General features: G+C 39.7%; 2 protein-coding genes and 1 long non-coding RNA gene across 16 annotated transcripts in view; all 3 read right to left on the reverse strand.

The window, feature by feature from the left end:
* Window positions 1-12: 12 nt before the first annotated feature.
* Window positions 13-6,836, reverse strand: LOC147178814 (uncharacterized). Its single transcript, XR_015094082.1, has 3 exons — window positions 6,364-6,836; window positions 496-619; window positions 13-209 (listed from the first exon to the last, which is right to left on the reverse strand). It is a non-coding gene; the product is annotated as an uncharacterized LOC147178814 (long non-coding RNA).
* A 425-nt stretch (window positions 6,837-7,261) lies between these two features.
* gtf3c3 (general transcription factor IIIC, polypeptide 3) lies at window positions 7,262-21,391 on the reverse strand. Of its 3 annotated transcripts, XR_015094262.1 has the most exons (20): window positions 21,161-21,391; window positions 20,266-20,338; window positions 19,316-19,641; window positions 19,101-19,224; window positions 18,839-19,030; window positions 17,216-17,381; window positions 15,990-16,137; window positions 15,747-15,909; window positions 15,323-15,423; window positions 15,064-15,235; window positions 13,717-13,919; window positions 13,532-13,633; window positions 13,322-13,454; window positions 12,154-12,379; window positions 12,034-12,088; window positions 11,829-11,964; window positions 11,629-11,753; window positions 11,396-11,548; window positions 9,778-9,970; window positions 7,263-9,608 (listed from the first exon to the last, which is right to left on the reverse strand). XR_015094262.1 is itself a non-coding variant. In XM_086070239.1 (19 exons), the coding sequence occupies exons 1-19, from the start codon at window positions 21,251-21,253 to the stop codon at window positions 9,848-9,850; spliced, it is 2,811 nt and encodes a 936-aa protein (XP_085926365.1). In that variant the 5' UTR covers window positions 21,254-21,391; the 3' UTR covers window positions 7,262-9,847. The 3 variants fall into 3 exon arrangements, 2 of the variants coding, with proteins under 2 accessions (XP_085926365.1, XP_085926364.1); XM_086070239.1 differs by having other exon boundaries at window positions 7,262-9,970; window positions 19,316-19,638; XM_086070238.1 differs by having other exon boundaries at window positions 7,262-9,970.
* An 872-nt stretch (window positions 21,392-22,263) lies between these two features.
* Window positions 22,264-27,381, reverse strand: part of dmd (dystrophin) — a 139,065-nt gene continuing 133,947 nt past the window's right edge. For 8 of the 12 annotated variants that reach the window (XM_086067198.1, XM_086067209.1, XM_086067207.1 and 5 more), the window contains 6 exons: window positions 27,182-27,247; window positions 26,351-26,509; window positions 25,933-26,176; window positions 25,441-25,555; window positions 24,464-24,553; window positions 22,264-23,950 (listed from right to left, as the gene is read on the reverse strand). In XM_086067198.1, coding sequence (XP_085923324.1) covers window positions 23,838-23,950; window positions 24,464-24,553; window positions 25,441-25,555; window positions 25,933-26,176; window positions 26,351-26,509; window positions 27,182-27,247 — 787 coding nt within the window. In that variant the 3' untranslated portion in view covers window positions 22,264-23,837. Of the gene's footprint in view, window positions 23,951-24,282; window positions 24,309-24,463; window positions 24,554-25,440; window positions 25,556-25,932; window positions 26,177-26,350; window positions 26,510-27,181; window positions 27,248-27,381 lie in introns of all 12 variants that reach the window. The other 4 variants (XM_086067208.1, XM_086067205.1, XM_086067206.1 and 1 more) reach the window with 3 other exon arrangements.

A 27,381-nucleotide genomic window follows, 5' to 3' on the forward strand; every position in this document is an offset into this window, starting at 1 on the left:
TTCGCCAGACGTTTCTTTGGCTGCAATGTTTCAGTGTTCCCTCGCTTGTGATTGGAGGTATAATGAAGCAAGTGAGTCTCAGTCTTTGTTGTTCATGTGCAAAAGTCTCCCATATAATACAGGCAGATAACTGAGGGCCTTGCACATGATCCGCTATTATTGTCCCTATTCACTTCAGGGAGGGGGGTGGGTGGAGGGATGATGGAGACCTGGAAGGAAAGGACAGGGGAGAATAAAAGAAGGAATGATGCTGAGTATTTTTAACTTGTTCACTGCCAATTAAAATAGATCTTTGACGTCTCTAGCCGTCAATGGCAGTGAATGAGTTAATCACACTTTTTATCTACGGTACAGTTGCCATAATATCATCTTGAATTATTTTCAAATCTAGACCTTGACAATTTAAATATTCGAGTATGTGCCAGTTATGACGGGTCAGGAGTGGCAATGTTGTTAGCTAACAATAATCTGTGCTAACACTGCAGCTCTGCTTACCTTTTGGCTTTGACATGATAGTGCTTTTCAGTGCTCAGACCATCTCTTAAAAAAGGCAGATCTTCTCACTTGGTGGTTTAACTTCACACTTGATGGCAAGCCAGGGAGTCCAGAGACCCAACTCCTTGGAAACAAGAAATTATAAAGTCAACTATCTATACGTACACTTTAAGGAAGACATACACTTTTTTCACAATTTTAAATGTTTTCGGTTTTAATAACATATCTGTAATGCGAGTCTAAAGACAGCACGAGTCTAAAACAACATCAATTGTATTTTCACCCATGGAATTATGGTGGTATAGAGCATACCTATAGCAAAGTATACGATGAAGACTGGAAATTAATAGATTTAACTCACATAACCTTTTGTGGATGTAAAAAGAAAAGAAAAAAAATAATTGTTTTATTTTGACCAGTGATTCTCCAATGTGGGCTCCCTTTAGTGAATCACAGGACTTAACGTTCAAACTGTATGTGCATATTGTTCCAGAGGCTTCAACTTTTTAACTATTAAGTGCAATGCATTTGCATTTCATCTTAAACGAGAACTGTTTGTTTTCAAACATGTATTTAAGTTCATTTAGCTAAATACTACTTTAGGTGTCACTTGGTCTTAAGACTGCAAACCACTGATTTCGACTACAAAAAATTACTGGAAAATGACGTCTGCTACATCCATTTGGACCTTGATCAGGACAAACACTGAAATGGCAACTCAATGCTACTTGTCACAAATATTCACAGCAAAACAAGGGTGGAATTAATGAAAATGATTCCCTTAATTGGGCCCACAATGCAATTAGATGAACCAGTTCCAGTGCTCTACTCCTGCGCTTGTTCAGCCAATGAGATGGCCTGTTGGGAGTAATTATCAGAATGAACCATTGGTAATGATGTTAACATCCCCCACATCCCTCCTTTGGTTCCTGTCTATGTCAAGTCTGCGGTCACTTTCGAGATTGATTTCACTTTTTACAGGGTCCAAATAAACCACAGCTGCTATCACCTGAACATAAGCGTATTGTATGTTGGGCAGTTTACAGTAATCAAAAACTGCACATCAACTGGTAACCTGTCATGAGGGTACACAGTACTAATTATTTTCAATTTTATTTTGAGAGGTGCTATTTTAGAGGTTTGCTTTAAAATGATGGGCCAAGTATTTAAAACATAATCCAACAGGATTAAATTTGATGGATTAGATTAAATCCAGATAGGATAGAAAACCACATTTAATTTTGAAAATTCTAATCTACATTTTGAAATCCAATCTTGTTTTTAATCCAGATTTGAGCCCGAGTTTAGTATTTCAAAACTTCAGTCCCAAATCTGGATCAGTTTGATCATGAAAAATAGCATTAAAATAATCCCACCACGGGGTAGGATTACACTGTGATTCCATGTATTAGTTTCACATATACTCATCAATAAATAATTCCATTTCCCGGAATTAACTCATTCACTCACTGCCATTGATGGGTGTAGACGTCAAAAATGTATTTGAACTATTTCTATTAGTTAAACATTTTTCCACTTTTGTTAACAAGAGTATAAAAAACTAAAAAAAATGTTTTATTGTACATTTAGACCAGATATCAAATTTGTGATTAATCATGAGTTAACTATTGAAGTCAATCGATTAATTACAATTTAAAAAAAAATGATCGCCTGACGCCCTAATTTTTAATAATCTTTTTTTTAAAAAGATTATTAAAAATTAGGTCGTCAAGCGATTAAAAGTTTTAATTGTAATTAATTGTATGACATCAATAGTTAACTCATGATTAATCACAAATTTTATATATGTTCTAAATGTACAATAAAAACGTTTTTGTAGTTTTTTATACTCTTGTTAACAAAAGTGGAAACATTTTTAACTAATAGAAACAGTTCAAATTAATTTTTGACGTCTAAAGCCGACGTCTAACTGCAATGGCAGTGAATGAGTTAATAGTAAAAAAATAAATATTCTTAATGAAACCTCATTATGTACTTTGTTTTACAAAATTTCACAAATGTCAAAAAAACATCCAAATGGCTTCAACCCAAAATTAAACAGCAACAAAACTTTTTTAAAAATTCTGAACAATATGTTGTATGTGTCTTCACTAGTCTAAACACAGCACTCATATTAATATTGCATTTGTCCTGACCAACTGTGATGTAATTTTCATTGGACAGCAAGTGGCAAAATGGCCACCCCTTTTGCATTTGGTACTTATGGGTTTATCATAGCCTTGAAGTCTACAGAACACACTTTCTGTCCCCTGGGGCAGGGTAATCTTAGGGGCGGGATGGATTTGGAAATCTCAATCCAAAAATTATCCAGATTATTCTGATCTAATCCAGCAAAGTATTGAAATACCGGGATAAAAAAAATCTTGATCCTTGGATCAGGAAAATGGAATTTGGAAATCTGAATCAGTTTAATCTGGATTAAAAATTTTGAAATACTGGGCCGTGGGGATTGAGGTTCGAATTTTAGCTCTGTCCTTTCTGCGTGGCATTTGCATGTTCTTCCCGCACCTGCATGACTTTTCTCTGGGTACTTTGGCTTCCTCCCATATTCCAAAAACAGTCGTGTTAGGTTCAAGAGTCTAAATTGTTTATAGGTGTGAATGTCAGTGTGAATAGATGCTTGTCTATATGTGCCCTGTGATTGGCTGGTGAGGAGTCCAGCATGTACTTCACCGCTCACACAAAGTCAGCTGTAATAAACTCCAGATCACCCAATGAAGGCAAGCGCAATGGAAATTAGATTGATAAAGCATAAATCAATTTTGACGACAGATTGATACTATTTTATATGCTTACATGAATAATATATGTCATTTAACATAATTAGCTCCATCCTTGCCTCTGAATATTTCATTTTAAAAAGGCTCATGATACAAGTATGATGTCCTCACGGCATCATCGAAGCAAATACTGTAAGTGTGGTGGCGTCTTTAAAACATGCAGCGGGCGCAATAGTGGGAGCAGTCTAACCATGTGAGTGGCACCAGCATCAAGTCTGTGGGTTATTTATAAATGGTGAGACTTTGTAACTAAAAATAGACATAAGTGCAAAACCGAGTCAGGCACTTTTTGCAAAACAATATTTGCTGCAGAGTTAGCTTGTGCTTGTACACTATGGCATCTGGGGCTGGGGAGCGCGCGCGTACACACACACACACATGTGTTTCCTATAAAAAACAAACAAGAAAAATGTTTGTGGTCTGGAGATGTTTTTATTCTTTTGGATGCCAACAAGAAAAAAAATAAGCTTAAAAATACTGCATCTTCTAAGCTAGTTGCAGGAGAAAGTTCGAGGGCTATATTCCTTAATTATAAAACTGTCACAATTCACATGTATAAAAAAAATGAAATCACAAATATGGCCCAGGCCATGGTGATACACCAGCAATAGGACCTATTTGTGGCCAGTCTGACATGGGACACAAACTCTGTTATACTTTACCAACAGAGTAATGCTTCTCAGTAGTTGTATTGACTTAAATAACTGAAAGAGGATTGGAGAAGGACAAAGCGGGCCAATCAGAGGTGACCCGGTGCCTTTCTGACCCAATGACAGCCCTGTGTGTGTACTGAGGCTGCTGTAAAACATTCCAAGTTCCCAAATAGACAGTACATCAACTAAGAACTTTTCCAGTCTTGAGAAGCTCAGCAAAGTGTTTTATTCATTTATTTATTCAAGAACAGGGTGGCATCAGAAAATAATTGATATCCTATTTTGGTCACATTAAGCTAATGATTAGACTCCCATTGTATTTGTGTACATTGCACTCGTTACATAATATATATTATGGTGTACTTATTCCTCTGTAATACTGTAGTGTATATTATTATGGAATTCTATATATTATTATGTGTGCATACATTTGGCATTAACAAATACAATGAACATTATTGGCTCGGTTTCAAATTTCCAGGAATGTTGAAAGTCAGAAATTTCATACAACCAACACAAACAGCTATGGCTACAATTGGCTAGTTTACAGCGCTAATGCTAGCTTAGAATTGCTAGCACTGCTATGTTGTTGTTGTTTAGCGTTTTCTGTGACTGTGTCTTTATGGCAACTATGCATTTTTAGAATCGCGCCAGCAGTGAAGGGTGCTACGTAGAGAAGACTCGGGCGTGTGGGTGGTAGTACAGTTTAAGTGTGGAGAGGCTAAAAATGGCGATTCACCCCTTTAATTCCCATAAATTTTCATAGAAAGTATCCAATTTAGAATATTTAAAAAAAATCCCCCATCTTAATATGACATTTTACAGGAAATTTCCATCCCTTACCAACATTTTTAATGTGGTATGTAAAGTTACCAAATTGTCACTCTGGTCTATATATTGCACATGTGTAAATGAAAACCCTGAATCATTATATTATTATATTTGCACTCTTTTTTGTGAAGAAATAAAAGTCACTATATTCCAAAAGTACTTAATTTAATATGTGATAATTGTGACTTTATGGCAAATTTTTTTATGGCTTATTAGGCCACAAATATAATGGTGTGGCCCACTTGATGTGGATCCAATTTGAGTGATTACGGTCCTGAACTCAAATTAATTTGACACTCCTCAGAGTTACTGTCTCCAGCAGTGATTTACTAATTCCCAACCGGTGTGAAATTATTAAGAAATTATTCAAATTAGCTGGTTGGAAAAATTACCCATTTACTCCATCCACCCATCCATTTTTTTAACCGCTTGTCCTCACAAGGGTCGCGGGGGGCGCTGGTGCCTATCCCAGCTGACTACGAGCACTAGCGGGGTACACCCTGAACTGGTTGCCAGCCAATCACAGCACACAAAGAGAAACAACCATCCCCACTCACAATCAAACCTATAGACAATTTGGAGTGGTCAATTAACCTGCCATGCATGTCTTTGGAAGGCGGGAGGAAACCGGAGTGCCCGGAGAAAACCCACGCAAGCACGAGAACATGCAAACCCAGGAAGGCCGAAGCCCGGACTCGATCTCACGTCCACTCCACTGGGCGGCGGACGTGCTGACCAGTCACCCACTGTGCCGCCATTTCCTCCAAATAATGCAAATAATGTATCTGCTTATCGTACCTATGCCAGCGATATGACAGGCAGGATCATGAAATGCTCTTCCACTTGACAGCACAAAGTACATATTTAATTATATTCTATTGATCCACTTTTTTGTGGCATTTTTGTTTGCTGGTGTGCCTTGGCTCAGTACAGGTTGGTAAAAACTGGTCTACACTTTGTATGCAGAAAAGGAGGGCAGACAGTAGAACCGTAACCCCATTATACAGTCTAGCAAATATCTTGACACAAAAACAACAGCGATGGCTTTTGCCATCTCATGAAGTATATAGAAATGAAGCTATGTTATAATGCAATGATACTATAGTAGCAATACAGCATTATAATTCAATAAATACTGTCTGTATAGCTTCTATTTTTGTATGATTCATTGCAACAAGGGGAAAATAAAATTTCATGTGCATTGATAAGTAAGGTATGGCATATTTTAGAGCAATCAGGTTCTCACAGGATCTGATGATGAGTAGGAGGCTTTTGAGGAAGGAAATGTGAGCCGCCCAGTTGTTATTCTGGGATCAATGTGGTAGTAGAAGCACAATAGTGCACGCTGTCTTTGCACACATACATTAAAAAAAAATCTAGTTGGCCTCTTTTTTTATTCAACACTTTAATGTCACTCAACAGGCCTTTGATGCTACTTTGAAGTGTGAGCCCATCACTGCATGAGCAGCCCAGAAACAAAACCCTTGCAATGGCTTTGCATCATTAATCAAGTATCTTCAGCAAACAATGAAATGTCTAAAAAAGAAAAAAAAGAAAAAAAGAAACAAAAGACGTTTGCTCACCTTTGTTGCCTTGATTTCAACGCCCCATCCGCGTGACAAAATAGACCGCAAAAGTCCCTCGCTGATGTACGACGGAGCTTCGCGGTGCCGCGGAGCTCAGCGACCTGTCAGCGGCGTCGAAGCGGCCAGCACCCGGGCGAGGCGCCGCCTCCCCCTCGAGGGTGTGATAGTCTGTCAAAAGCTACACGTTCCACACACACACAAACGAGCAAACATGTCAGCTTGGGAGCCTCACATCATGGCTGGTTGTCGCCCTCTCGTCGCGGTGCATCCAGCCAGCCTCATGTCTTATTTATTGGACCGGACCTCTCTACATCCGGCGTCCCGTTTCCGCTGCTCTGCTCCCGCTCCCTCAGCGAAAACAAGCCCCCAACGCAGCCGTGTTACAGACGCCCCTTATTTTTTGGGATTAAAAATGCAGATGAGCAACTTTTGGATGTTATCGGGCCTGCTTGCGAGTATGTTCTGTACTGCTGGTCGTGTTGAACAGCAAAATAACACCGCCTCACCCCTCCCCACCCCCTCTTTGTGCGTCACGTGTTCAGACAGCGATTCGGGCCGCATAGAGTCCCATAACTGTACGTGATTAGTGATGAAAAGCTCCAATCTGTTATTGTTTGGGCAAGGGGGTCATATAGCTATGTCATATTTTTTCTCATGTGATTATGACGTCAAATAGTAGCATCAACATCTAGATTTATTTCTTATTTTTGTTGGTTTCCAAGAAGAACAGTTAAACCATGAAATAATTTGATTAGTCAAGTTCAACCAACACTTTTAATGAGATAATTTGTCATATCATATATTGTGTTTACTGCAACCCTGCTACAGATACTCAGGCACATGACAAACATGTTTTAAAAAAAACCCATTCACAATTAAATTTGGTTTGAATACTACATTAACCATTGTTGTATGCCTGGAATTACAAATCAAATGGAGTTTTCACCCGAGATGCTAACAGTGTTAGCTCCATTCTGTTAAAGAACAAACGTTGCCATATAACAAAATACAAATATTTTCTATTTAACTTCTTCTGATAATGAGTTGCAGGGTTGCATTGGTTTGAATGTCACACTCCATTACAGTTGAAAATATTAAAATAAAATAAAAAATAAAATAAAGTGAAATAAGAGACTTTTGTTGGCGCTAGCTTGATGTCATTTCTGCCGAGTCATTTAGCTCACTTTTTTCTCTTCCACTCTTCTACTAATATAAAGTATGTTTGCCATACTAGAATAAAGTGTAACTGCACAACTCATTTAATATTTTTTTTTAATTTCAGGCAAATTGATGCTTTTCAAATCGTTGCTGTAACAGATTAAAGAGCAAGCTGAATAAAGTTATTGTATGTTGTAAATTGATATGACTTTTTGGTTTTGTTTAATGTTAATAAGGATACAATATTACGCAGAGGTGAGTTAATGAGCTTATAGCCATTTTATAAACAACTATTTATAATGGCAGTGGAGAGTTGGGAGTAGACTTTACACCTGTGGTGTCAAACTCATATTAGCTCAGGGGCCACACGGAAGAAAATATTTTACCAAGTGGGTCGGATCGGTAAAATCATGGTATATAATTAAAAAAGAATTGCCGTCAATTATACACAAATTTTCCATATTTTCGGGCCAGCCCTAAATTGCAGGTCGCAACTGTAAATCTATTGTCCCAAAAAAATATGAGTATGAGTTTCGGGCATGTTATAACTACCTATTTTGCATATACCTGTATATTGTTCACAGAATGCGTTGTGGTGCTGTTAATGAAGTTATAAGGATGTTAATCCTTGTCATATGTGTAGTTGGAATGTGTGCCGTATTCAGCACATATGTTTGATTTATGTTGGTCTATGTTTAAAAAAAAGAAAAAAACTAACTTTAAGTTGTGTGTAAAATAATGACATCCAGAGCAATTCTGTGTACAAGTTGCATTGCTTGTCTGAGTAGTACGTGTGAAATTAGAAATGTATATGCTTTGATTGTGGCTAGCTGATTAATTGGTGCGACATTGCTAATTTTTTTACTTTGCAAAATGGTCTCGCGGGCCGGATTACACTTGATCTGGCCCGTGGGCCGTATGTTTGACACCCGTGCTTTACACAGATCTGGTCGGCTAGATCTGGATCGGACAATATTTAGCATTTTATACAAACTCGCTGATCGCTATAATGTCTTAATTTGCCTGCTCGATTGATGCTATTGACTGGACATTACATGTTATATTTGTTTATCACATTTTTTTCTCCCCATGCATTTCAATTGATGTCAGACAAAAAATTGAGAAGCACTGGTTTACACTCACAACTTCTGTGAGTGTAAACATGAGTGTGCATGATGAAACAAAACACAGTATTCTAATTACAAGGAAGACATCCACAAAGTCATACCCAAAAAGGCAGATTGAAAACTTACTGACCTTCTGTACTTGATATGCAAGTTAGTGACAAAAAATAAATAAACAGGGGGGGGGGGGGGGGGTCAATTAGAGGGAGTTTGAGATTTATGGTAAGTTAAATAATATTTAGAATCACATATTAAGGCGACACGGTGGCTGACTGGTTAGCACGTCCGCCTCCCAGTGCAAAGGTTGTGAGATCAAGTCCGGGCTTCGGCCTTCCTGGGTGGAGTTTGCATGTTCTCCCCGTGCTTGCGTGGGTTTTCTCCGGGTACTCCGGTTTCCTCCCACATTCCAAAAACATGCATGGCAGGTGAATTGGACACTCCAAATTGTCCATAGGTGTGATTGTGAGTATGGTTGTTCGTCTCTGTGTGCCCTGCGATTGGCTGGCAACCAGTTCAGGGTGTACCCCGCCTACTGCCCGAAGCCAGCTAGGATAGGCTCCAGCAATCCCTGCAACCCTTGTGAGGACAAGCGGTACAGAAAATGGATGGATGGATGGACATATTAAGTGTACAATTCTCTATTTTATTTAAAGTGCTATGGTGGGACAGAAAATGTACCCCAATTCTGGAATGACCCGGTACACTTAATTGCATCCAACTGACAATGACATGAAATCCATCATAAGAGCTGTATGGAGTATGCACTTTAAGGTCATCTTTGTATTTTCAGTCATTTGTATGTGTTTTTGTGAGTGGATAAAAAAAAAAAAAAAGCACCCTACACATCCAAAGGCCAGATGCAGTGCAGTGACCCGGGTAGGAAAAATGAAGCAAGCAGAAGGTTGGGAATGGGATAGCCGAGATGTAGGGATTTGGCAAGTAATCCTCAGCGCCTTAATCCTTGCAACAACAGAAAATCCGTCCATCCATTTTTTTGTCAGGAAAAAAAAAAGAAGAATATAACATGAGGATATTTAGTATAGAACATGAATGAATGATTTATATTTATTTATTAAATATATTAAACTTGTAAACTTAAAATGTTTGTAAGTACAAAAAAAAAATCTACATGATCATAGTTGATGTTGGAGGTGTGATCATTCATAATTGGTGACGGTCCTTCTCGGCCTGGCCCGTTGTCAAATGACGCAGTGTGTGGTGATGAGCTGGTGGGCCATCTCAATGTTGCCGCTGGCCTGGTAGATGAGGGAGAGATTGAAGGCGGCCTCCTTCCTCAGATCCACTTGGTCATCATCGATGCCCTGTTGGTGTGGGTTGAGGAGAGTTCTTGTGAGGATGCACTGGAGAGGAGGCGCGTTCAAGGTACCACAACGGTTACAACTGTTTGGGGTTATTCATTATAGTTAGTTTTATTTCAGTCTGAGATTAAATACATTTTTAGAGCGTGTGTATTAGTTTTTTTTTTTTATATGCTTTGATTAAGTAAACATTTTTTTTTTGAATATTATTATTATTTTTTTTTTTTTACAAATTTCCTCTGTATAGATGTACATTAATACCAAAATAAATACAATAAATACAATTAAAATGAGCCCCGAAAAGTCATTTATGAAAATAACTGAAAAAGATAAAACTGAAGGATATTTTTTTCTAATGATATTTTTATAAATGTAAAATGTCGTCTCAGTTATCTTTTCTTTCTTTTTCTTTTTTTCTAAAGCACTCTCCATTTTATTTTATTAATGTTTTCCCACTTTGGACTGCAATAAATTGAATTAATTCAATTAATCATCATTCTGAAAATTGAATCGGTGAAAATGTGCTAAAATCGTGAACTCAAATTTTGTCTTCTGGTTTATTAAAAGCTGTTGTTCTTATCTTCTGTTACTTCCAGATATTATTGTGAGTTGTAATTTTGCACATGGCACAAGTGGCACAATGCTGGATGGACGGTTTACAAAACATAGCTACTTAATGTGTTTTGTTAAGTTTATGTTAAAACTAGAGCTGTCAAACGATTACATTTTTAATCAGATGAATCACATTTTAGAATTCTAATAAAAAATACTTTTATTATCAAGATTCCCCCCCCCCCCCGCCAAATTTGAAGAGCAACGGTTATGTGTTAATTATTTTGACATTTAATGTTATGAGGACGTCTTCCACATCTTTTGATTCACTGCACACGCTCATCCTCTTTTTCTAATCAGTTATTACTTGCATAATTTAAAATGGGAAAAAATGACCCCAATATTTTGACATGAACAAATATTGTAAATGTAATTATGTTTATTAACATAACCTGTGCTACCTTAAACATAGCCATCCGCTGTCACGCTAAAGGATAATCTATGGTCAAAATTAATTCATGAATAATGCGATCATTTTTTGTGATTAATTAGTCAATTAACGCTTTGACAACAATAGTTAAAACTGATTTGGAAACAGTATACATTATTGTTGTCTGAACATTTTGTATAGGAATTATTTTTGAACAAATGAAACCTTGAAATAAACGTTTGTTGGGTTTATTAGATAAAAATCATAATTGTCCTGAATGACGAGAGAGAGAGAGAGAAAAAAATCATGATTTTTTGGGGGCCATATCCACCAGCCTTAATTGGATTAATTTTGTTAGTTCTCATTAACCACAATAACCAGAACAAAATAACTAAAGATCAATTTGTCTTTATGCCACCAAGTATGAAATAAAACATGGAAAATACCTCTAGTTTCTCGATAGGCAGGAGAAGAGTCTTCTGGTAGTAATGGATGGCTAAATGCGTCAGGCCCATCTGGTGGACTGCTCTGCCCATGTTATACATGCTCTCCTGACACTCCCCGCGCAGTTCCACATACCGCCGCAGGAAGGTGAAACCCTAAAAAAAAAAAAAAATTATATATATATTTATTAGAAGACAGTTCCTCAAAAGCACAGATGCGCCCAAACACAACATACCTGAACAACCAGTGGGTGCCTCTTTAACACAAATTTCTGGGATGCCATGTGGAAAAAGGTGAGGCCCACATACATGTTGATGAGCGGGTCATCAGGCTGCGACTGGAAGGCCTGAGCGTACTGGGCTGGAGACAAACAAGACCGCGGTCACGCGCGCGCACATGGTCCGATTGACAAAAATCGCGGTTGGTGCGCGGTACCCAGGGCGTGTTTGAAGCTGCCCGACACCATGGCGTTGTGTCCGCAGAGCACGCACAGGGCCTGGTTGTCGGGATATTTCAAAAGCTGACGCAGGCAGAAGCGATGATGGCGTTGGTGGTGGGACGATAACGTCAGCTAGGAGGAGCGCATGTCACTGCATTACGAGTTGAAAGGAGATGTGTACAAAGCGACGTGTTTGTTTACTTGGTTAAATATATTCCAAAGCTGAGGCTGATCCACGTTATCGATCAGCATCAATCTGTTGGAAAGAGGAAACCGAAATGAGAAAAGTGACACGCGGAGGAACTAATCAACTTCTCAAACCTGATGTAGTTGTAGGCCTTGTGGTGGTCGCGGCAGAGGATGCTGGCCGAGAGCCCGAGGAACTCCAGCTCCTTCCTTCGGGTGATGATGTCGTAGAAGGAGTCGAACTCCATCGCGGAGTCCACCATTAGCTCCGCCTCTTCGTAGCGTTGCACCTCGCACAGCGTCAGCACGCAGCTCAGCAGCAGCTGCCACCAGTCCTCTTTGGACAGGACCTTGGTTTTACCTGTTGCCGCCATCAAAGTATGACATGGCGTTCAGATACGGGAGGCGGATATCCTCCCAGGTTGCCGACTAAGCATCTTTGTAGCTAAAAATCTTAACGGTCTCGGATTTAATTTTCAAGTTTGTGTGTCACAATTGGTCATTTGCTCCTCATTATTAAACATGGACGTGTAAAACTACGCAGGGACAAGAGTAGTGTTGTGCTCGTCAGTCGCTAATGAAACAACAAGCATGACATATTCTATGATATCAATTAAAGTGCCAGTAATGCAGCTTGTTGCATTATAGCAATGTCATAATAATTACATTTAATAAACGAAACGGAATATTCTTATAAGTTACATTAAATCAGAGCTTTTAAAAAAAATCTATTTAGCTTGACTTCTCAACAAGAATATGTCATTTGCTTTGCCGCTATACACAATGTGAATTTAGGAAACAAAAATCATTGATTCTAGAAAACAGAAAAACAATTCTTCATTATGTTGTCACATTTTTGTTTAATAAAACTCTTGCTTCACTTCCCTGTGATTAACCTGAAGAAAGAAAATGCTCCTCAAACGAAGCAGAAAAATGAAAAAAAAAATTTGGAGCCTTGAATTGAAGTTACAGTACGTGTGACAGTTCCAGTATTTTTATGGTCCCGGTATTTATATTTTCAGAAACACAACGAAACAAAGTCAAGTGAAGTCGGAAAGAAGATATGCGAGGTAAATTGGTGAGACGGTTGTCATTAACATTTAAACAGGTAAACCGATTCAAAAGTACATGTGGTGGAAATTTAGACACAGTTAAGTTAACATGATCATACGGAAAAGAGACAATAATTGATCCTCCCTATATACGGGTTCCGCTGACTTCATCGAGTTTCTCCCCCAAGGAAATTGTCAGCGCAACCTCAAGAACAACACGTTTTTACAGTTCGGAAAAGGTCTATACGTACATTTGATATCCAAATAAGCCGCTTCCTGGTCATCGACGTCGGACAGCATGTTCCCAACCTTCACCAAGTGCAGGTGAGTCTCTCCTGACTTGATGACAGAGCGCACACACACCATGGCGCGCTGCATGGGCACCTCGGATACACAAACGCGCGCATGACAGCGATTCTTACGTGCTGCTTTTTTCACAGGAGAGAAAATAAAGAGGCAACCTTGAGCAGCATGGACATCATAGTGATCACGGCATCCAAGTAGTCCTGGATCAGTCCTTGCGTTTTCAGGAGCGCGGACCGATGCAGGAGCAGCTTCAGTTCCTGCAGATATGGACGCGCGCCGATGATACGAGTGTCTGCTTCTTAATCAAAGTGTCGTAAGGAAAAGAAAAAAAATCACTTGCCTTTTGCGCCGCAGACGAGTCGTGCGCAAGCGTGTCGTTGTCGTACATGGACTCCAGCGCTTTGAGGGCACACTCGGGCCGACCGAGCTGCTGCTGCAGGGTGGCGAGTGACAGCCGCGCCTCCAGGTGCTGCGGCGCCAACTCCACCACCTTTGTGAAGCTTTCGGCCGCTGCTTTCATTTCACCGAGAGCCTTCAGACACTCTGCAACGGAATTACAGTTGCTTTTAATGTAGGGGGATACATTCTCCTGTCACAACATTATGTTAGGGCTAGCTGATTATGGGGAAAATAATAATCACAATTATTTGCATGTCTGCGAGCCGGTGAAAAACATGTTGTTGTGGATGAGAGCGCTGCGCCAGGCATATCGTCTCGTTGTCGTGGAGACAACTTTGACTCGCCACTGTGGAAAATACAGGGAGCGAGGGTGGAGATGAGAAGGCCCAGCGTCCACCCGTAGCAGTTCTTCACCCAGGGGGAAAGTCCAGATAATAGAATGTTTTGGGAGCAGGCCCAACATTTTGGTTTGACCTTGAGTCTTGAGCCTGTGACTCTCTTAGGGGCTTTTGATTAGCTGCATTGTTAACTCATTTGCTCCCAAAAACTTATACAAATGTTTTTTTATATTGCCATGGTCCCAAAAACGTATTTATATGTTTTTAGGGATGCACAGAAATTAAAATATTTGGCTGAAACCGAAAATGAAAAATACTTGGCCGAAAACCACAAAAAAAAAGAAAAAAAAAGCCAATTTTAAAGCAGCGTTTTTTTGCTTGCGTCACCACAACCTATTCCAGCCATATTCTTTCAGCTTTAGTTTATTACAAGAAACGGCCAGCAGGTGCAGGTGGTAGCAGAGTATAAGCAATCAACCAGGGCCATGTTGCAAACAAGCTCTTTTCCCCACTGTTTGTAACAGGTTTGTGAATAATGATGAAACTGAGCTATATTGTAATGCTAAGCTAATAGCTGCAAAACGGAAACAGATAGAAATATACTTTTTTTCCTGATGAAATACGAGACTCTAATTTTTGTTTTGGAAGGTTCCATGTTTTTATAGCAATAGAACACAACATTCTGTGGGCCTTGCAAAATCAGTCAAAATCCAGTAGGGAGCGAAGGGGGTTGCTTCAGTGAAAATGGCTGGGAGTGAATGAGTTAATTGATGTCAAAAATAAGTATTATTCAACCAACTTTAAATATAACACAAAGGAACAACCAGAAAATAAAGTAGTAGATGCCCCAAAAATCTCTACAAGCAGCAAACAACACAAACGTAAACAATTCCACATGAATGAAGCAAATATTAAACGTGACATAGTGTTGAGATTGTTTTGTCAGTTACCTGCGTGCCGAAGCCAGACGACAGCCAGGTTGTATTTCTCAGATATGACAAGCGCAGACAGCAAAGGTAGAGCAGACAGGTACTCTCCCTTCTGCAGGTAGGCCTCGCCCACGTCCAGGTACAAGTCGCCGATCTCCTCGGCGCTTTGCTCCATTAGTGAAGACACAAGAGGCTGGGACACGGGCGGTAAAAGCCAGAAGAAAAGTGTCAAACTGCGGCCCTGTCTGAAAGACGTCACAGTTGCAAAATCCTCTGCTACCTCCAGGGGTGCAGAGACGCTCAGGTGGATGAGGCAGATCATCAGCTTGGCCTTCAGGTCCACGGGAATGCTGTCTGGAACCTGAACATCCTTGATTTGAGCTGAAAACACGTCCTGTTATCTTTGTGTTCCGCTGATCTTTGAGAACATTTTGGGCATCGGCACAAACGGATTGAATTTCTCTACAGTTCTCTGCTTGGCCTCTTGTCAACCACTTCATCTTAATTGAGTCGCTTGAAGCTTCAGTTGCTTGCATGAGAGTTTGCGGCGTTCTTTGAGGGCTTTTCGAATGTGAAATGGAGTTTTTATAATAGCCTCAAGGCCCCAATCTTGGACTGTATCTTATTGGGCAGTTTGCTTCAGGTAATATAACTTTTGCTCCAACGCACTACAATCGATACTTTCACTTTTGCATGTGACTTACATTTGTCCGCTGACGCTTTTTCTTCCGTAGTCTCCGACTGTGCGTCCTCGTTGTTCTTCTCCTCATTCTCACTTGTCGTCTCTGACAAATTCTCACATTTAACGGGGTGCTCTGGCTGACTTTCATCCTGGACCAGAACCACACCCACAAAACGGACCAAGACCTGAACGAGGACACAAGGATGATATATGACATTCACAACCAATGCAATTGCTGCGGTTGTGATAAAGTGTGCCCGAATACCTGCAAAGCCTTGTCGTATTGGTGGTTGGTGATGTAGAGCTCGGCGGCCATGTTGATAATGTCATCGCTAACCAGGCTGGGGTGTCGCGCCAGAGCCTCCTCAATTACACCCAGTGCCGAGGGCAGGTCGTCGCTTTCATAGTAACTCCTAAGCAGCGGAAGATGTGTGTAAGAAGGACAGACGTACGTTCACTTGGTTAAGGTGGCGTCACTGTTGGGCAAAATCCTCACATCTTCAAAAATCACTTATTTTTAGGAAATCCAGCAAATGTCAAAAACAGCATTGTTGAATTTGGTATGATTATATTCGATTTTTTTAAATTTATATATATATATATATTTTTTTGTTTTTATTAGATTAGACATTAGATTATATTGCTATCAACAACACCAGTCCAAAACCATGTTCAATGCTTAATTTAATCCGCTAAAGAAATAGCAAATTGATTACGTTGTCATTAAATAAAGTGGTAGGACGCATTTTCTCAATCATCTTCTCAAATAATAACATGATGAGATGACTAAAAAGTGTAAATGGTAAAAATGAATCATTACCTCCGTGGCTGACCGTATCTTCTACACGGAAGCATTATAGCGATCCATTTGAAACAAAACAGGCGTACTCAACTTTATGAAAGCTGTTTTTGCTTATGATTGTCTAAAAAAAAGATCCAAATTTTCAAAATAATGCTGCCTGACTCCCACACAATGAAAAAAGACACTTATTGTTCAATTGAGCTTTCAAGATTTGTTGCAAAGACAATTGGTTAATAATACGTAAAAATAACAGACAGCATGAGGACAGACCTATAGTACAGATTTGTGTAAACAAACAACAACATGAAACTGACCATATTACAACACAATGTGTCTTATGGATGATGTGATGACGTGTATATTTTTTTTAACTGCTAGCACGCAATTGTATTTATTCATGGAGATTTACAAACATATATTTTTTACTATTTTAGTTGTAAATAGTTTCTTATATAGTTTCTACATATAAAAGCAATGCATTATTATGGTCTCCACTGGCTGTAGTCTGGACACTCGTGTTCGACAGTGTTTTCCGATTTCTTTTGGCTGCTGTTGTCAACGCGAGTGCTCGGCTGTTCACCATCACCATTTTTGGGCCAGAGCACCGCTTGCTGTATTTGCAGTATAGTACCACGAAGGAAATTGGTACTAGTATCAATTAGCACACTGGTGGGTGGCGAGTTCCATACTTGGCCATGTCCTTGGAGAGCTGCATGAAGTGCTCCGCCTCCTCCTCTGGCAGCAGGGACAGGATTCGGCGGTAGCCATCCATGCACTGCTTGTGCTCCCCCAGACGCATGAGGAGGTTGCAGCGGTCCCACAGGTAGCGTACGTTGGTGGGAGCGTACTTGACGGCTGCGGGATGGATTGGAAGAATGCACTTTATACAACCGGTACTTAACTCCACCAGTATTTCCTACCTATTTCTCTCAATATTTTAATATTGTATTGATGTTTTTCTAGTTTTCCATTAGAAGAATCTCATGACAGGCTAGGGCGGGGCAATTTACTCATTTGTTCCCAAACACGTATAAAAACGTTCTATTTTAAATATTGGCATGGTCCCAAAAACAAATCTATAAAAAAAAAATTGTTTGTTTTTTTAAAATGTTTTTTATGCTAGAGCATACAGAAGGCGTTGATGCAGCCTTTGACCTGAATAGGTCGCTTAAAGCAACGGTAGTTTAGTTATTACAAAAAACGGCCGGCAGGTGGCAGCAGAGTATGAGAGATCAACCAGGGCCGTGTTGCAAAAAGCTCTTTTGTCAGTGTTTTCAACAGGTTTGTGAATAATGATGAAACTTAGCTATCAGGGTTTTTCCTGGCTCAAATTGAGGCAGAGGTGGTATCCTGACTATGATGAGTGACTATCGATATCAGGTATCGGTGTTAATACCAGTCTTCTTTTAATGTATCGGTACTCACGGTGGTGACAGATACCATTGGGTGGCCGTTTTACAATCAAGGACAAGATATTTGAAATTATATGAATACAAAGTTGCCATTAACTTCATGCAATTTTAAGGAAAAGTTGCATATTGGGATAGATAAGACTTTCTTTAAAATAATTGGTCATTTATGGGTGGGGAATTGTATTTACTTGTGGTATCGGTATTTGGTATCAGCGGTGACTACACACTCAAGTGTTGCGTATCGGTCGGGAAAAAAATGGTATTGAACATCCCTAATCCTGACCATGCGCCATGACGTGCGTGTATTCTGTAAATTCAACTGATTCGCTTTCATTTTTTACAGGCAACATATAATAATTCCACATTCCAATAATAAGAATAATAGTTCCGATAACAATATGACTATTATCATGTTAAAGCATTCATTCATTATCAGTCACTTAGGCTGGAGGTGGAGGTAGCCGCCTCTGAATTTTGTACACAGGAAAAACCATGACTATGTTCTAATGCTAATTTCTGCAAAACGGGAACAAATGGAAATATACTTTTTTTCTGATGAAAGAGACTAATCTTTTTTTTGGTTCCATGTTTTTATAGCAATAGAACACAATATTCTGTGGGCCTTGCAAAATCCAGTAAAACAGCCGGAGCGAAGGGGGTTGCTTCAGTGAAAATGGCTGGGAGTGAATGAGTTAAGAGAACTCTAATTGCTTGTCATTTGTTTTTGGCTGATGATCATAAAAACATCACCAGAGAAAAATGATTAATTTAAGTGGGCGGGAATGAACTGAATTGTGCTGGGACTGCTATGCTGTCACACCAATTACGTACTGACAGTTATCCTCATTCAAACATTGCTTAAGAGCACAAACAGAGATGTGAAAAATTTGCCGGGCAGACCTTTGTTGTAGCAGACGAGAGCTTCCCGGACGTTGTCCTGCTCCAGTGATATCTCGGCTAGCCGGATCCACTCCTCGCAGTCGCCAGGGTTCAAGTGGGCGGCGATCAGACTGAACTGCAGCGCTTTGTCCATGTCGCCTTCGTCCTCGTAGATCATGGCCAGCGTGGAGAAAGGATCGTAGGCCAGTGGCGCTGGAAGGGCCAAGATAGACGCTGATAGTATCATAAGAGACCACGCCCCAAAGCAAAAACATGTCCCTACCTTGACGTATGATCTCCATACACATGGCAATGGCGTCGTCTTTCTCTCCTCTGGCGTAGCGAATGTTGGCCTCGCCCATCAAGCCTCTTAGTGCCCGGGGAAGTTTACTGCGGGTACGTCGTTCCTGGAAGCATAGAAACAAAGCAGGATTCCCATCGACTCCCATAGAAAGTTTCCAGCTTTGAAAATGTGTGCAATTTTGCAACCCAACTCACCCTCATCATTTTCTTGTTTTCGCGGGTTAGCTCCATCTCCAGCGCAAGTACGTCTCCTACTGTCATGTCCTCGCTTTCCTTGTCTTTGCTTTCAATCTTTGGTCTCTTCTTTGGCTTCTTCTCCTGCACTTTCAATGTAAACTTGTCCTTTTCCTCCACATCCACCTCCTCTTCCTCGCAGTCGTCCTCCTCCACAACAAAATCCTCGTCATTCTTGTCATCAACATAGCCCAAACTGTCATTGTCCTCATCTGACAATATTTGGTCGGTGGAATCGCCAAGCATTGAGGCGAAGGCTTGCTGAACCCCAGGGCTGATACCTTCTTCTTAGAGGGGGCATGAGGTGGAATAAAAAATAAATAAACAACTTTTAAAAAGTCAAACATGGAGACAAACACAATTAGACAAGAAAGACAGCATAAACTAACAAAACTTCCAATCAGGGAATCAAAAGGGGAAGAATTTTCATGAATCTGAAAATTGGATTTTCAGTTTTTGGCATTTAGTGGGTAGTGAAAAGACAATATTGAATAATCAATCACAGAGATGAGAATGTCTTAAAGGATCTAATACTTGCCTTGAGGTTGAAAACACCTTGGGTCCCAACATTTCTAACTTATGTTACAACATTATGCAGTTTAATGTTAACAATGCACTTAAATATCGGAAATGCTTTAACGGTACTTAAAAATGATCTATGTACGTCTAAAATGTACTACAGGTTTACTAGATTAAAACAAAAAACATTAAGGCCACTGTAACAATGTGCATTTTTAATTCTGTCACAGGGAGCCCACTTTGAGAATGACCGACGGTTTTTCTTGGGTTCTGAGAATCGTCAACACTTTTCTCCCCATTTGCCTGATGCCACTGATTAATACATCAAAGAGGGACATATTAGGGCAAACTTAAGGACACACATTCAGAAAGTTGTGGCTCTACAATTTTACCAATTTTTAAATGGTTCTGTGTCGAAGTGGAAGGCTGCGCCACCTCCTCATTTTCAACTGGAACTCCTGACTCCTGAAAGGCATAAACAAGAATTAATGAATTGCAATTTAACACATGAATGCACAACATGGTTCCAAAGACAAACTGAGTATCTTCTATCCATATTTAGGTATTCTAGGGATACCTCAATTCGTTTTTATTATTTTAATAATATCCTTATTGTTCTCTTATATTATTGAGTAATGCCTTTCATTTGAATTCAATTCAATTCAATTTATTCCACTCTTAAAAACTAACAAAAACAATTAAAACAAAACAAAAAAACATACAAAGATTTAAAAAAAAAAAATACAGTTACACAAAAGACAGGCATACCAGTGTTTCCACATTTATTGTATTTGGTAACACCTCTCTGTATTAGCTTCATAAACAGCTTTCGGTAGTAAACCCCCACAGTTTGGCTTTAGCCACAGTTGCCTCAATAATAAAATGGCGTGTGTTTGATGAGGTTAACAGGTGCATGTTTGTACGGGAGCCTGTGCAAATGTGGTGGAACCATCGACAGTTCTCGGGGGCTGTTTCTAACACTTTATTTGTCTGATAAATAAAATACACCCATTTTCCTTTAGTTAACACATACTGACAAATCAAAAAATATATTTTTAGTATACAGGGGTCAAATTTACAAATTTTGCACCACCTGAAGCTGAACCAAATTAGTAATTTAGTGGATTTTGTGTCATTTTAGGAAAATAAAGCAAAGTTCCAGGTGAATGGTTGACATATAGTTGATTTATACTGCTAGGAAAGGACAAAACGGGTCTAATTCGACCTGAACATTATGTAAGGTTTAATAAATTTGTTTGATTGAAACCAGATTGCCTCAAAACGTACCTTGGCTTTCCTTTCGTCTCTTCTCCTGTCAAACTCCTCAAATGTAACCCTCCCCTCCAGGTATTCGATAAGCTCGGCGCTGAAGCCTGACATCTTGCTTTGCTTAGGCTACTATTAAACAGTCAACCCAAACAATGAAATTCTCACTAATCACATTCTAATCCAACTAACATGTTCGCGTGTGCCTCGACAATACGTGAGCGCGCTTTTAACTTTTGTTGTTTACATCTGCTTAGCTTCCGGGAGCATTTAGTCAATGTGGTGTAAATGTTCCGGGTTGACGCCGTCAAACGTGAATTAGTCACAGCGACATCTAGTGGTGGTAGATGTCAACAACCACGTCATTGTCGTAGTCACTCACCAACCGTTATTAATCTAAGGCACGGACAAAATGTCATGGCACACCACCAAACAAAAAATGTCAACAACCAAAAATGCAAACATAGTTGTGACGAAAGTGAATAATACACTATACTTGGGCATGATAAGTTCACCAAAGCGTCAGTTTCGTATATAAAACTCACCCGTTCCCCCATGATGATCTCATCATGAGCTTGCTTGTTAGAGATGTTAGACCACAGGATATCCATGTTCTGTGTGATTGTCTTCAGCAAACTGTTTGCGAGCTTTCTTATGCATCATCTTTAGAAAAGGCTTCCTTCTGGGGATACAGCCATGCAGTTGTTTCAAATTGTATAATATTAACTTTTGTTGCCAGCAATTTTGACAGTTGCTATAGCTAATGTGTTGAGTTATTTCGAGGGGACAGTCAATTTAGTTACAGAAGCTGTACACTGACTACATTGTAGCAAAATTGTTATGTCCTCAGTGTTTCCTTATGAAAGATAAAATCTTTACAATATGAAGAATGGACTCAAAGAAATGAATAAGAACATGAAGCAGCTAAAATTGGCAGTCCAGATGGAAACTGCGGATGACATGTTTAAATGAAAAGCACTAGGCCACGCATCTTAAGCTGCTGAGTTAACTACTTCATTGTGAGCTTGTTGGTAACCTGGAAAGTCCGTAAACTGAATACGTCCTGTACACATTTCAAAGACCAATAATAAAATGAATCAATAATAACCAAGCACAAGAAAAAGTCAAATCAACGTAACTGCGTGCTTTATTGATGTACAGTAAAGCATTTTTTATTTTACTTTTTATAATACAGTAGTAGTAAGGCATATATTTGGTGGCGTCTGATATGCTGTGAAGTATTGTGTTGCAAAAATGACACTCACACAAAAGTTAAACTAATTCAGTGTCTTGATCAAAACAAAATGATGCTGGGTCATGCAGCAGTGTGTGTGCATGTGTATGTCTATCACCCTTTCATCGATTGCTGGATTTCATTTAGCCACTCATGCATGCTTCGTAATAATCCCACAACATCAAAACAAAACAAAATACACGTTGCAAACAAAGAAACACTCTTAAAATGACACACAGATAAACTAGGTACTGCATGTCCCAAGTATGACAGTAGTAGTCGCTGTTGAGCCATGAATTGCCTTGACAGAGAAGACAAATGCAGTGAACGCATTGAAAACATTCACATTTCAAGCTCCCTTCAAGGAGTTGGCTACAGTAGGGCAGTAACCTCCGTATTTGATTTCATACGTCAGGTCAAGTAGTGTTTGCATTGAAAACTTAAATAATGTTTGATCAATTTGACTCATTTGAAAGTTAATGAAGAAATAAAAATAAGTAGTACTTAAGACAGGAGGAGATTGAAATATAAAACTGAAAGCCAGTGTGCAGTTTGTACTAAATTCAAAAGTCACGTGTGCCGGTGCAAGAACCTGCAAGTTTTCGTTTACAATCTCAAGCAAACGCAAAGACACAAATGAAAGCTTTAAATTGGCAAAACACGTTCAAGCGAGGCCGTATTGCAGCAACTTGTTTGTCCGGCCAACCGGCCATGTTAGATGCCACGTCTTACCCAAAGGAACAGAGCCACAACTAAAACAGATTGCTGTTGTTTTCAAAATAATTCAATCCAATCAAATCAACATGCACCCCCCCCCCCCCAACACCATTCAAGAATGACTAAATCAGTTATTGGATATTATGTATATTCAATATTGAGAAGCCTATAGAAGATGGAGATGGAGACGAAACAAAACAAAAATGTGAGTATTGTACTGCATTGGGACAACACACGCGCACACACACACGCACAACGTACTGTAAAGTTCCAGGATGCCTGCATTACCTTAACAGTATTGTACGTTGTTATATAAAGACATTTTCCTCTTAGGAAACACCCTTATTATTACAATCATTCTTTGTTTTTTTGTTTGTTTTTTTAAATACAAATGTCTGAAATGCTTATTTCTCGGTTACAAACATTACCACACTAAACACACTTAATTGTATGTTTCTTTGTTGCCCGCACGCCCCCCCCTCCCAAAACACTTTTTTTTGTGTGAAAATTTTTATACAATTGCATAGAAGTTTAAAAACCATACCCCCCACCCCCCCATAAAACAACTTCAGGACGTTTAAGAAACTACTAACTCTACAAGTTTTTTTTTTTTTTTAACTCATCATTGCTGGAACCGCAAACATTCATAAAAATAGACGTTTTATATTCTGTAAAGTATGTCTCCAATTGGGCTCTATTGACTACCAAATGGGAAGAGGTGGGTGCGTGGGGCTTGGGGGAGCAGTGTCAGAAGGGCGGGGCCTTGATGGCGCTCGGCTCATCCGTCATGACGTTGACCAGGGACTCCATGGCACGGCCCAGATCGTCGGCCATGTGGAACAAACTTCCGATGCTAGGACCTGCCGAGTGAAGAGTTGAGGAAAAAAAGTGAGCAATAATTGTTGAAATTATATATAAAAATATATATATATATATATATTTTATTTTTTATTTTTTTGGGGGACATTAGGTAGCTTTGCTTGTTTAGAAATGAAACGTTATTTATATAGCACCTTTCATACATTAAAATGCAACTCAAAGTGCTGAGTAAAACCTGAGGATACTTAATTCAATGTATTTTTGCCCCTTTATGTGTCCATGATCCGTACTGAACGAAAACTGTGCCCCCTTGCATAACTTCAATCTTACAAGGCAGCCAAAGAAGGACAATTAAGAGAGTAGAACCACTAACCTCTCATTGGTGTCCCCTTCTCCCTCCTGGCCCACAAAAAAAGGAGGAAAGGAAGATGAAGGTAGAAAATCAGTTTTAGTCATAGAGAGGAAAGAAAGATCAAGTTGAAGAGAAAACTCTACAAGAATGGACTGAGCAAAAAAATAAAATAAAAATAAAAATAAAAAGCAGAGCTCCTCACCTTGGCTATGAGGGAAAGAGTTGTTGAGCTGTTCCATCACTTCCTCCAGTCCAGATGGGTCTTGAGAAGGGATGGACAGCTCGTCATCACCTAAAACATCGAGGATAAAATGGATACCAACAATTGAATATCCTTAAGCATCTGAAGAAAATGAACGGATTAATCCTTGGGGGTGTGAAAACACTCCATTTGCGGTATTTTGTACCAAATTTGGACACTCTGTAATTGTGATAATTAAGTCATTTATGATTTTTTTTTAACTTTCAACCACTCAAAATGTTCACTGGCATCGGACCTAACCATACATATGCAGTTTTTATGTATTTATTAATTTTTTTATGCTCTCTATGTACAATCAAAGAAATTGTGTGCAATCAGCAAAATTAACTATAACGTAGATACACATTTTGTCCAGAATTGTCACTTTGACGACGCACGCGCCAGCACACGCAATTTTACCGCATCCACACACACACTCACAGGCCTGTTCTATCAATCCCGACCATGCCGGCTTGTTTTGGTGCAACTATGGTCACGTGGCAAAGACATACGTCAGCTCAAGTAAAAATTATAAGCAGCTCGCTAGTGCCACCTGGTGGATTATGGCTTTTAAGATTCTCAACTCACTTTTATTTTTATTTTCCAGCTTTAGTTGAGGTCCCACTGGATAATCATTGGAAATGCACTGTACAGTGCAAAAAAAGCAACAACATGCAAAATTATTATCTATAATGGGAGTAAATGGGTCTAAATTTTGTACAATTAGACCTTTCACAATATAAATATTTGGCTCCTACATCTATCAATAGCAATAAAAATAAAAAAGACAATCTGGGTGATATTTCAGCCCCCTAAGTCATTTTTCATATGCTTTACCTATGACAATATTATTATTAATAATCGTAAAATGTCCAAATTTTGTACAAATACTGCACAAGGTCAATTTAAAGCGCGAGCATGAGCGTGCGTCTTCTCACCCATTGTGTCAGTGGTCTGGCTGGCAGCCACGCGCAGATGAGGCAGGGAGGAGTCAGAGCGCTGAGACGAGGTGGAAGGCGAGGACAGAGCGGTGCCGTTCACCTTGGAATCCGTCTGCCGGCAACACACACGTTAGACACGCGGCCAAATGTAAAAATAGACACGGCAAAGTATGGCGGTACTTTAACTTACAAGTGCCCTCACAGTGAAAGTACAGGTTGTGTTTTGTGCTTGTATAGTCCTTTTTTTTTTTTATGCAGGCATTTTGCCGTATGTCTTTTTTCAAAACTGGACTAAAGAAAGTGAGTGCTGAGCAGAAGCTGCTAATATCATTAGCATAGAAAAATGTGAGTGAATCTATTTAAATGAGGTTAAAAAACATTTGCAAAAACGGTTTAATTCTTTAGTGTACGTCCTACAGTAATGCCTTGCGACACAAGAAATGAAAAACTTTTTGCATTGACTTTTTCGCAGACGCGAGCACGCCGAACCTGCTCGAGGAGCTGCCTCAGTCGGTGCAGTTGAGACTCCAGCTGTTTGTTGTGGTCCTCGAGGATCTGCATGCGGGCTTCCAGGCGCCCCTTGTGCTGCCGCAGCAGCTTGGCCTCGGCAATGAGCTCGGCGTCCCGCGCACGCTGCGGCGACACCGGCAGCATTTCCGGGGGCGACGGGAGCGGGGACAGACCCTTCCTGTCGTGCGCCTTCTTCAGACGGTCATATTCGGCTTGCAGCTTCCTGCGGCCCGGGGCGGACGCGATGACAGCATTAGTAATCTTGGCAATGTGATCACTCGGTCCGACTGAGCTCGAGAGACACGACAAGGCACGATTCCAAGATACAGGAGGCATTTGGCGGCGGTTCGACTCAGGACTTTAAAAAGGATGCGGTCAACTGGCGACTGCCACTGACCTGTTTTCCTGCTCCAGGTCATTGAGGACCCGCTCCAGCTCTCCTTTCTCCTCTGTTTCCATGGAGATGAGAATCTGGGCCGGGCTGCGGGGCTGGCTGAGGGGAGAGCCTTGGTTCAGAGACTGGCAGTAGTGTTGGATCAACATGTGCTCGTCATCACTGCAAACAAACATGCGCAGCGAACACACCAAAATGAGTATAAAGCGTTTGTAAAAGCAGCAAAAAGGGCTTCAGTTATAAAAAAATAAAATAAAAATAAAGACAAAAGGACCCAAAATCGATATGGCGGACTGTTGAACAATTCATCAACAGATAACCTGACTACAGCAAATCATTTCTAGCTCGCTATACAAAATAAAGTTTGCAACAAATATTGCCAGACAAAAATAACCACATACTCCAATTTTTCACTTGTGTGGATGGGACAAAGTTCAAATTGAACACAATGATGAATCGTTTGTTAATTGATAATAAAAAGGGAAATGGAGAAGAGTAATGTGCCAGAGAGACACCTTTGGTATAACGTACTTTAAAAATGTCTGAACAAACCAATGCTAACAATGCTGAGAAAGCAAATTACAATGACATATGTCATATGCAATCATTTTTGCACATACCTTAAAATGCGCTTAATATTAAAAAAAAATATCAGTGACGTAAAAGAAAATTCATTGTAATCTGCACGTGCATTGAGGAGCATGCAAACTATGCAAAACCAGGAATGTCCATCTTTGCAAAACCAGCGAATGGGTGCAAAGAAGGATGCGGAGCCAGCCAATCAGCGAGTGATGACAAAAAGAAAGAAGAAAGCAAACAGAAAGTGTTTCTCACATGCTCTCATTGGGTGAGATACTGTCATTCAGATAAGAGCCATTACGGTTCTCCATTTCTGCTAACCTGTGGAAGAAACAGAGCAGTCAGTTGCAAACATTACCTTCAAATTAGATTTGAAAGTGTCCCTTTACAACCCTGATGGAAATATAAAACGTCAGAATATGCCGAACAGAAAAGTGTCTGAAAGAATAAAATGT

Source organism: Leptonotus elevatus, chromosome 2 (assembly GCF_054856555.1).
Source record: "Leptonotus elevatus isolate MCC_2025b chromosome 2, RoL_Lele_1.0, whole genome shotgun sequence".
NCBI classification, from domain to species: Eukaryota; Metazoa; Chordata; class Actinopteri; order Syngnathiformes; family Syngnathidae; genus Leptonotus; species Leptonotus elevatus.